The sequence below is a fragment of the Musca autumnalis genome, unplaced genomic scaffold, assembly GCF_047663935.1.
Source record: "Musca autumnalis isolate F117 unplaced genomic scaffold, ASM4766393v1 scaffold_3, whole genome shotgun sequence".
Lineage (NCBI taxonomy): Eukaryota > Metazoa > Arthropoda > Insecta > Diptera > Muscidae > Musca > Musca autumnalis.
In genome coordinates this window covers 51,791,035-51,801,034 of record NW_027411866.1, presented here as the reverse complement: position 1 = coordinate 51,801,034, position 10,000 = coordinate 51,791,035, and the positions used below count along the sequence as shown (strand labels likewise).

General features: G+C 34.3%; 2 protein-coding genes across 2 annotated transcripts; one reads left to right on the top strand and one right to left on the bottom strand.

Moving 5' to 3' along the window:
• Window positions 1-810: 810 nt before the first annotated feature.
• Obp19c (Odorant-binding protein 19c) lies at window positions 811-1,873 on the bottom strand. Its single transcript, XM_073976155.1, has 3 exons — window positions 1,573-1,873; window positions 1,228-1,509; window positions 811-1,153 (listed from the first exon to the last, which is right to left on the bottom strand). Exons 1-3 carry the CDS (start codon window positions 1,810-1,812, stop codon window positions 941-943), a joined length of 735 nt encoding a protein of 244 aa, XP_073832256.1. The 5' UTR covers window positions 1,813-1,873; the 3' UTR covers window positions 811-940.
• Window positions 1,874-7,056: 5,183 nt separating this feature from the next.
• On the top strand, window positions 7,057-9,322 carry Obp19b (Odorant-binding protein 19b). Its single transcript, XM_073976156.1, has 5 exons — window positions 7,057-7,242; window positions 8,078-8,174; window positions 8,299-8,387; window positions 8,811-8,944; window positions 9,005-9,322. Exons 1-5 carry the CDS (start codon window positions 7,189-7,191, stop codon window positions 9,084-9,086), a joined length of 456 nt encoding a protein of 151 aa, XP_073832257.1. The 5' UTR covers window positions 7,057-7,188; the 3' UTR covers window positions 9,087-9,322.
• The last annotated feature ends 678 nt before the right edge of the window (window positions 9,323-10,000 follow it).

Below are 10,000 nucleotides of genomic sequence, written 5' to 3'. Positions count from 1 at the left end.
CTATCCGTTCACCCAATCCTCATTGTACCAAATTTAGTACCATTTAGTACTTTTCATACACATAAGTACGAATTTCTAAACATCCCCAATCGTACACTCTAACAGTAATCTCAATTCCAAATTTCAGGATTCCAGCTCTCTGCGTTCATCCAAATCCCTATTGTACCAAATTTAGTACTTTTCTTACACATAAGTACGAATTTCCAAAACTCCCTCATACCTACACTCCACCAGTAATCCCAATTCCAAATTTCGAGATCCCAGCTCTATCCGTTCACCAAATCGCCATTGTACCAAATTAAGTACCATTTTGTACTTTTCGTACACATAAGTATGAATTTTCCAAACCACCTCCTTTTTGAAGCACCACTTCCCAACCTTGATTTCCGTACCAAATTCCAAGATTCTAGCTATGACCTTTCAAAATTTACAATTGGTACTAAATTTAATAACTTTTAGTACTTATCGTACACTTATAGGTCGAATTTCCAAAAACCCTTGAGTACATCTTTCCAACTCTCCATCAGTTACCCTCATTCCAAATTCAGAATTATAGCCTAATACAAAGGGTGACATGGTACCCCTTTTAGTCTTATCTCACCCCTACACACCAACAACAGCCCACACTCAAAATTTCAAGCTTCCAGCTTTAGCCGTTTCGTCTGGGCGATGATCTGTCAGTCACTCACTCGCTCATCACCAAGCTCTTTTATATATGTACTCGTATATAGAGGATGGGTTAGTATGTTTAATCATGGGATGAAATATTCGAAAGCATTTTTATAGCAAAAAATAATATTACTAAATCAGTTTCGTTTGTAAATAATTTATTTAAATCATCAAATGTTTATAGAATTTGTTTAAAAAAGCAAATGTAAAATATTGAAAAACTCTATAAAAGTACAAAAAAACATATATATAAGAATGTAAAATGTATAAATTAATAGAACAATTTTAACTTATTAGCCTTCAATGCACTGGCAATGCATTTGTTAATTTGGGCAGCAGCTTCGCAAGGATGATTCGATCTAATCAAATTGTTGCAGTTATTTGCCGTGGCAACGGCGATTGATACGATTAACTGATTGTTCTGGGATACACTACCGGCAATGTTTGCAATGCCATCTACAGACATTCTGTTGTTTTTGTCCATCTGCATGATGTTTTGTCAAGTTAATTGAGTTCAGTTATTAAACAGGAAAGAAGTGTATTCTGTATATTACTTACCAATTTGACTTTCTTGAGAATGCAAGCCATTAAACATTTTTCCTGTGGTGTAGGATTATCCTCGTATAGTAGAGACTTTTCATTGATGGATGGATTGAAACCCAATTCTTTGGCACATTCTTTCTTGGTATTGGTAAGAAGATCTTGCAAATCTTGTATGCCTTGGGGAATTTGACGTTTGGAACGAGTGTAGGCGCTGTCATGAATACCATTTGCTAAAGGACTAGCCAATGGCTTACGTCCTTTATATTCAGTTACACTATTGGCATAATAGTTTTTAATCTAAATTAATAAAATATTCATCTTGAATTGTATTTTTTTTTTTAAATTTTGCTTTCTACTTACACTTTTGCTGTTGGCCAAGCTAATGTAGGTAAAAACTACGAATATTATCGTCACAGATAATTTCATGTTGACAAATTGCAAGTGCTTCAAAGTTGAATAGACTGTGATGTGACTGACTGATGTCTTTGCCAATGTTTTATCAAGCTTTTTATACTCTGGTTTTGATCGATTTATGCTGATGCTGCTGTTTTCTTCAGCGAAATTTTGTTGCACTTTCATAGTACTACTCAAGGTTGGCATAAGTATGTAAGTTCAAAGCAAAACAACGGCATTGACCATGAGCACATTTAACACGAAACATCTTCATATTTAAATAGTTTACTTCCCAGTTTTTTATTTATTTGAATGTGACATCTTACAAGAATATATATGTACAATTAATATACATATATATATACTCGTATGCTTGTAAATTGATATGTACTTACTCCAAGCCAAAGTGGACACAACAATAAATAAAAACAAGTAAAAAAGCATTAAGTTCGGCCGGGCCGAACTTTTCATACCCTCCACCATAAAATATTCTGAACTAAAATGGAATAATTACTTTTCATTCCTGTCCCCAACTTTAAGTGGGTACGTTAAAATGCCAGATAATGTTTATGTACATTTATGCTTCATTCGGGAGGTCCTTTTTTATGGTGCCTATATCTAACTATGTATGTCGACAATTTTTGGTGGGCTAGAAATTGGGAGGTACTGTTATATAGGGGTTATAATAAAACATGGGCCTATGTTGACAGCTTTTGATGGGAGCCTTTAATGTCAAATAACTCCTAATTCGGTTAAAAAATTTAGCTAGAATCTTCAAAATATCGAAAATCGGTACATAACGTGGGAACTTCAAATTTCATTAATAGCTATTTCGGAGGTATCTGGGCTATACTAAAATATGAACTTAAATGAACCGTTATATGGGGGCTATACCAAAACGTGGACCTATGTCCACAAGTTTTGTCATATAAGTTTATTGACATTTAAGAACTTTAAATGTCAAATTATAGCTACATCGGTCTGAAAATGTAGCTACAAACGTCAAAACACCGCAAATCGGGGGTACCGTTATATGGGGGCTATACCGAAACGTGGACCTATGTCCACAACTTTTGTTATATATGTTTATTGACACTTAAGAACCCTAAATGTCAAATTATAGCTATATCGGTCTGAAAATGTAGCTAAAAACATCAAAACACATTAAATCGGGGGGCACCGTTATATGGGGGCTATACCAAAACGGGGACCTACGTCCACAACTTTTGTTATATAAGTTTATTGACACTTAAGAACCCTAAATGTTAAAATATAGCTACATCGGTCTGAAAATGTAGCTAAAAATGTCAAAATACCGCAAATCGGAGGGTACCGTTATATGGGGGCTATACCAAAACGTGGACCTATGTCCACAACTTTTGTTATATAAGTTTATTAACACTTAAGAACCCTAAATGTCAAATTATAGCTATATCGGTCTGAAAATTTAGCTAAAAACATCAAAACACCGTAAATCGGGGGGCACCGTTATATGGGGGCTATACCAAAACGGGGACCTATGTCCACAACTTTTGTTATATAAGTTTATTGACACTTAAGAACCCTAAATGTTAAATTATAGCTATATCGGTCTGAAAATGTAGCTAAAATCGTCAAAATACCGTAAATTGGGGGGTACCGTTATATGGGGGCTATACCAAAACGTGGACCTATGTCCACAACTTTTGTTATATACGTTTATTGATACCTAAGAACCCTAAATGTCAAGTTATAGCTAAATCGGTCTGAAAATGTAGCTAAAAACGTCAAAATACCGCAAATCGGGGGGTACCGTTGTATGGGTGCTATACCAAAACGTGGACCGATATATCCCATCTTCGAAGTTGATCTTCCGATGGCTAAAAAAAGGGTATTCCCCAATTTTCAGCGAAATCGGTCAACAAATGCGACCTGTATGTTGCGAACGGACGGACGGACATGCATAAATCGACTCAGAAAGTGATTCTATGAATATCCCTAGAAGGAACTATGGGTCTATCTCGCTTCCTTTTGTATGTTACATACAAATGCACTAACACATAATACCCCTTACCACATAGTGGTGTAGGGTATAACAAGTAAAAAGTCGTTAAGTTCGGCCGGGTGGAGGGTATACACCATAAAATATTCTTAACTAAAATGTCCACAATTTTAGGAAGAAATTTTGCGACCACAGATAAATGCCTAAATTATCTAATCTAACCTAAACAAATTATCTAATCTAACCTAAACAACTAAAAAATAGTTAAGTTCGGCAGGGCCGAACTGTTTATAACCTCCACCATAATATATTCTGAATTAAAATATAATAATTATTTTCTTTCCTGTCCACAATTTTAGGTGGAGATACTTTGTGACCAAGCATACCTCAAATGCCTAAATAAGGTAAAAAAATGAATCTAAAAATGTCTTCAATCAAGCGGCATTTTTCCTAAAAATCCCCTAAAAATGCCAACTTGAATCGCGATTTATTTAAAAAGCGCTCTGGCGATTTTTTGTTTTTTGATTTTTTTCATCTATGAACATTGTAGTTTCAGAATCCGCAAAAACTCCCCAGCACCGTGTCAACTTTACGACCTACTTAATTGTAAAATTTGGGGCAAAATACCCGACAATACCCATAAAACAATAATTGGTTGGGGTATTATTTTCCCTGAGGGGAAATGGACATTCGCTGCGACTGACAAAAACAGTGGATGGATGGGTTTGGCGTTAAATATATGCATACATATATTTTTTTAAATTTAAAATTAATTTTTGTTTTCTATCAGTTGTACCGAACGTTATATAAAGGACCATAAAAGGTCTGGAAGGTGCCGATATAGACTACCCTTACGGAAGGGTACTTTCTTAGAGCGCTCCTACCTTTCTGCGTACCAAATATTGCTTTTTGCGTATATGTGGTGCTACAATACACCCATATCATTTATTATGCGGGAAGCAAATAAAAGTGGCCTGCAGTCTGGAACAGACTGGAATAATTTCTGCCAAAAGGTGGTAATTTACAGTTCGTTCCAGGACATTGTTTGTTCGAAAAATCGTCGAAATCGACGAATCTAAGATTGGAAAGAGGAAATATAATAGATGGCACTGGGTGGGGCAATGGGTGTTTGGAGGAGCAGAAAGGGGTTCCAACAAATGCTTTATTGTCCCGGATGAGGAGAGATCGAGGAAACCCTGCTTCCCATCATCCAAAAATATGTCCATCCAGGGACTACCGTAATTTCGGATTACTGGAAGGTATGTTATTTTATGATATATGGTAACATGGGGAGGGTGTGCCACGTGTGTCTAATATAAACACCGTTACAGTTTTTTTTTTCAAATATTATTTTTGGGAAAAATATAAGCATATCTTGGCTATAAGTTTTGATATATAAAAGTTTATAATTTTGTTTTTAAAATATAATTTTTGAGAATTTACAAAAGATATAATATTACATCAATACGATACGTTTAGCATAATATTTGATTTTGACTTCACATTATAGTGTGGTACATCTATAACATAAACAATATAAGATATACCCGACAAATTTCTCACATAAACACAACCCACCCCCATCATGGCGTAGGCGCCATATTCATAATATGAATTACTTTGGCATTTATAATTTTTTTTAATAAAAATTATTTGGATTTCTATTCTTTAGAAGTTGTCTTTAAACGGCCTAAAATGTATTTTGGATATCATCAAAGGCAAACAAGATATAACAAAATATACCTTCCATGAACTTTTTTCCCAATGTCCTGAAAAACACAAAATTGCTTGCATCCTCAATCATATCTTTGATACAAATGCCAGCTTTTGGGATATGATAGATCTTTACTAAACTCACAATTTTCCTTTTAACGGGGTTTTTGTAGCATTTGTAGTTTTCAAGAAAATCTGCGGTGGCAAAGCCGCCCCAGTGGCACAGCCGCCCATTGTTACCATATTTCCCTATTTATGTAATTTTATTAAATATTATGCATTTTTAGGCTTATGACACCTTGACGGAGGTTGGTTACATTCACCACAAGGTCAACCACACCCTCAATTTTGTGGACACCGAAACGGGATACCACACTAATACTATTGAGGGACGGTGGCGCCATTTGATGCCTTCATTGAAGACGAAAGTTATTTTTCAACGGCTATATTAAAAAATGTATTTTTTCAAGGTGGTGCGGAATTAATGGGATGGATATTTTTGAGCAATTGCTAAAATATGCCGGAATGCTCTATAATCCTGCAAATTGTTACAAATAAGTTTTTTGTATAAATTACATATAAATTAAAAATAAGTTTTTCTAAATTCGACTATTTTTCTAATAGACCGTCCTCGGCCGGAGCTTAAGATTTTCTCCACTGGGGTATGTCCAACACCGGCTACGCGATCCAAAATCGTTCTAATTAAAATATTGTATAAAAGTAACGTTTTTCTAAAAGTTCATTTCAAAACTTTAGCTTTTCTAAAGAAATGAACCCATTAGAACCGGGTTGTGAAGATTCTAAAATCAATATCTCTGGATCCAGAGAAGATATTACAACATATATCACCATTTGGAAAGGTTATAGTATGAGCTATAATATGACATTAGTTAATTGAGCACCCATAGTTGGCCATTTCTCGACTTTTTTGAGGATTTTCAAAAATCCAAAAATCTATATTTTTGCTATAACTTCTGAACCCATAAAAATAACCCAGTCGTGTCACCACTTGTTGTTAGAACCGGGTCTAGCAAGTACCGGGTTCTCGGACTTTCGGGTCAAATAACCGGGTCTGTCCCCAAGAAAATTTTACATTCCCGTGAACAGCGCAACAATATCTACCACTACAAAAATTTCAAAAAAATTGGAGAGTTTTTACTAAAATGGAGTTAAGCCAATACATATATATAAATGTTTGCTTTAATATTATCTGCCAAAAATAGCTTGTTGGTTTGTAAATAACTAGTTGTAGTAAATAAAGGAAAACATTTTCATAGTATTTTTTCAAAAAACTTTTTTATTCAAAGTGGTTTGTGCGCGACCTTTTTAATAATTAAGTGGAATGAACGTCATTTTTGACAGTAATAGGCAAAGGTTCAATCATTCTCGCCACAGGAAATCATTTTTGATAAAAAAGCTCAAAAAGTCATAACCCTAATGAAGAGTCATCTTTATACAAAAACATAACATTGATACAAATTGCAAATGCATAATTTTGAATTTGTATTTTATGAAATAGATAATAAAATAAGTTAAGAGCGGAAGCTTTATTTTTAATATTCCATTTATTTGTTTTCGATGAAAATCTTTTTTGTTAATTGCCAACGGCGACACATAAATGCATGTTTAAATAAGTAAAAATATTGGTTGTAATAGTCAGAATCATGTTTACCACAATCTGATAGCACTTTACAATTTATTAATTTTTGCATGATAAAAATGATCAAAAAATTAATGAATATAAATGAGGATGCCGCTTAGAATGAAATTAGTTCAATTTCATTGTGACTGGAAATTATTTAACGCATCAAAAAGTGAAAAGACGCTGCAAACAGAGGCAGTGTTTTAAAATTGTATTAAACACTTTTTTCTTACAAAAAGTGTTAGAAATGAATTTTTGCAAACAATTATTTATTTGTTTAAGTCTCATTGCTATCGCCTATGTAAGTAAGACTGTGATTATAAGGTATTTTAAGGAGACCAAATAAGAACTCCCACGGCAAGGAAATTCGTTTAAGTTTCATATTAATTTATTTTCTTTCGCAGAGTCATAAAAATATTTATACCCTATACCACAATGTGGAAAAGGGTATAATAAGTTTGTTTTCCCAAAAATTCATGTAACGCCGCGAAATATTCGTCGTAGACCCCTCATGTGGTATACCAAACTTCATATCTCGACGAGATAAAGCGATTTAGCGATGTGTGTCCGTCCGTCCGTCCGTCCGTCTGTCCGTCCATTAAAAATTGTAATCAAGCTAGAGGCCGCAATTATGGACCGATTGTCACGAAATTTAGTATGGAGGTCGGGTTTGGACCAGAATAGAACTGATTAGTTTTTGGCGATGATCGTGAAATGTTAAAGGGATGAAATGGACCAAAAACAAAATTTTTGCTCGATTTTGTAGCCGCTCTGTAGGTCGCAATAATAGTCCGATCGGCGCGAAATTTTAAACGTAGTTTTGGTTTGAGATGAAGAAGTAGCGTGCAAGTCAACGGTATGATCGGATAATATTTAGCGGGTTAAATTGATCAAAACTTTTGTGTGAAAATTGGTAAAATTTCTAATGCACATCTTATAACAGCTAGCCCGGAAAGCTAGTGCACAGGGATAGTGGTATAGGGTATCACATGGTCGGCCCCGTCCGACTATAGTCTGTTCTTACTTGTTTTGATTTAACTTCATTTCCAAAAATTGTAAACCCCATTCCCTCTGCTCAAATCTGAATCGATGATTATATATAATGTTTTAATTGTATATGTAATTTGATTTTGCAGGCAGATGACGATGATGACGACGTTGGTATGACTTCGGAAGAATTAGTAGATGCCCTAGAACCATTCGGTGAAAATTGTGACCCCAAACCGGAACGAGGTATGTTGCACACATTTATGTAAACCAATTGCAGGTATATTTTGTTTCAAATGCATTATTTATATGTATGTGCAACAAACATACAAATACTATAATATTCTATATACCTATTTTTTCCTTTCAGAACACATAAAACAGATGGTAAAAAATGATGAAAATCCTCACCAAAATTCCAAATGTTTCAGACACTGTTTGATGCAGGAATTCGAATTGGTAAATATTTAGATTTCTTTTCCATTATTTAACAGCCTGTTTCTGTATGTTGGAAAGAAAATGTGTGCGAAAGAAACTCGCCCAAACTTTTGTGTGTTTCTCAAATTTGTGTTTGGTCTTGCAGCAAAGGTAAAAATATTTCGAAAACTAAAGTTTGGGTGTGTTTAATTGGCACACATTTTCGTTTTGTCATACAGAAACAGGCAGCAATTTTTATATTTTCTCTACGGGGAGTTTAACGACACCACATGGCTAAAATATCCGTTTTCCAGGAGCATCTTCTGTCTACCATTCTTGCATATTGAGCCACACTCTTCAATATACACAGAATATTTTTTATTTTTTATCCTACTTCCTTTACTTTTCCTTCATATTTTTTCCATTATTATTCCTTCATAATAAATATATTATCGTTCTCTAAAGATCAGTGAAGGTTCCACAACAATGAATGAGGAAAAAGCAGTTGATATGCTTTCTATGATGTTCACCGATGGCACAGAGGATTTACAGGATATCGTGAAAATCTGCAATGGCGAAAATGAAGGCATAGCTGAAAAGTAAGTTCACTACTTTACTTATAAACTCCAGATCGAGCTATCATGGTTACTTACTTTCAGATGTGAAAATGCCCACATGCATGGAATGTGTATTTTGAGGGAATTGAAAAAGCGTAATTACAAAATTCCACAGCCTGGATAATAAAAGCTCTCGCTTTCCACTTTACCAGATTACCTGATATAGATCTCGAATACTGTCCCCTTGGCTTATGCATTCCAATTTTTGACTTCGTTTAATTTTAAAATATTATTCATTTATTAAAGCAAAATTATCATACGGTACCTTTACAAATATTTATGTTCATATTTAAACTTATTTTATTCCTTAAAAAAATATTTTTATTTTACAAATGCAACATTAATATTCCAATAATTTTTTACAAAATAAATGTACTTAGAAATGGTGTGGTTACAATTAGAAAAAATGTGTAATTCATTTTTTTAACAATGTTTGAAAGTCTGTTATATCCGAGTTCCAAAATTCAAAATAGGTGATGTACAAATTTCAACACTATTCGGGGAGTGGTCTTAAAGTAACTTTGTTATCCGAATTTCCACAATTAAAAATAAATAAATAAAATCTGAAAGTATCGATACGAGGGGCCATTTCAAATAGGGGACATTTCATGCATACTGAAAAAGTTCGGCAGGAAGGTTTTCCATTTGCAAAAGTCCAGAAATGCTAAATTATACAAATGGATAGAATTAAAGGTTAACTCGGAGAACCCAAACAACAAGCCAAAAGAGCAGTGAGGTGAGTGACTGACTCACTGAATGATTCATCAACGCCCAGGCGAAACGGCTGAAGGCAAAAACTTGAAATTTTAAATGTGTGTCGTTGTTCTGTATAGGGGCGAGATGAGGTTGTGTTTTTAGAAATTCGTACTAGAAGGGTACGAAAAGGTACTAAATATGGTAGCAATTGTATTAGGCAAACGGGAAGAGCTAGAATTCTGAAATTTCAGGTGAGGTGAGTCACTGATGGAGAGCAAGAATGATTTTTAGAGATTCAAACTATTAGTGTACGAAAAGTACTAAAAGTTACTAAATTTGGCA

What these genes read in the sequence shown, in the direction of transcription:
- Obp19c (XM_073976155.1), bottom strand. Translation starts at nt 1,812, where the DNA reads ATGCCAACCTTGAGTAGTACTATGAAAGTGCAACAAAATTTCGCTGAA. An exon ending in GCTTGGCCAACAGCAAAAGT is followed by an intron (nt 1,510 to 1,572) that starts GTAAGTAGAAAG and finishes TTATTAATTTAG; the next exon opens with ATTAAAAACTATTATGCCAA. An exon ending in TTCTCAAGAAAGTCAAATTG is followed by an intron (nt 1,154 to 1,227) that starts GTAAGTAATATA and finishes AACATCATGCAG; the next exon opens with ATGGACAAAAACAACAGAAT.
- Obp19b (XM_073976156.1), top strand. Translation starts at nt 7,189, where the DNA reads ATGAATTTTTGCAAACAATTATTTATTTGTTTAAGTCTCATTGCTATC. An exon ending in GTCTCATTGCTATCGCCTAT is followed by an intron (nt 7,243 to 8,077) that starts GTAAGTAAGACT and finishes TTGATTTTGCAG; the next exon opens with GCAGATGACGATGATGACGA. An exon ending in AATGAAGGCATAGCTGAAAA is followed by an intron (nt 8,945 to 9,004) that starts GTAAGTTCACTA and finishes ACTTACTTTCAG; the next exon opens with ATGTGAAAATGCCCACATGC.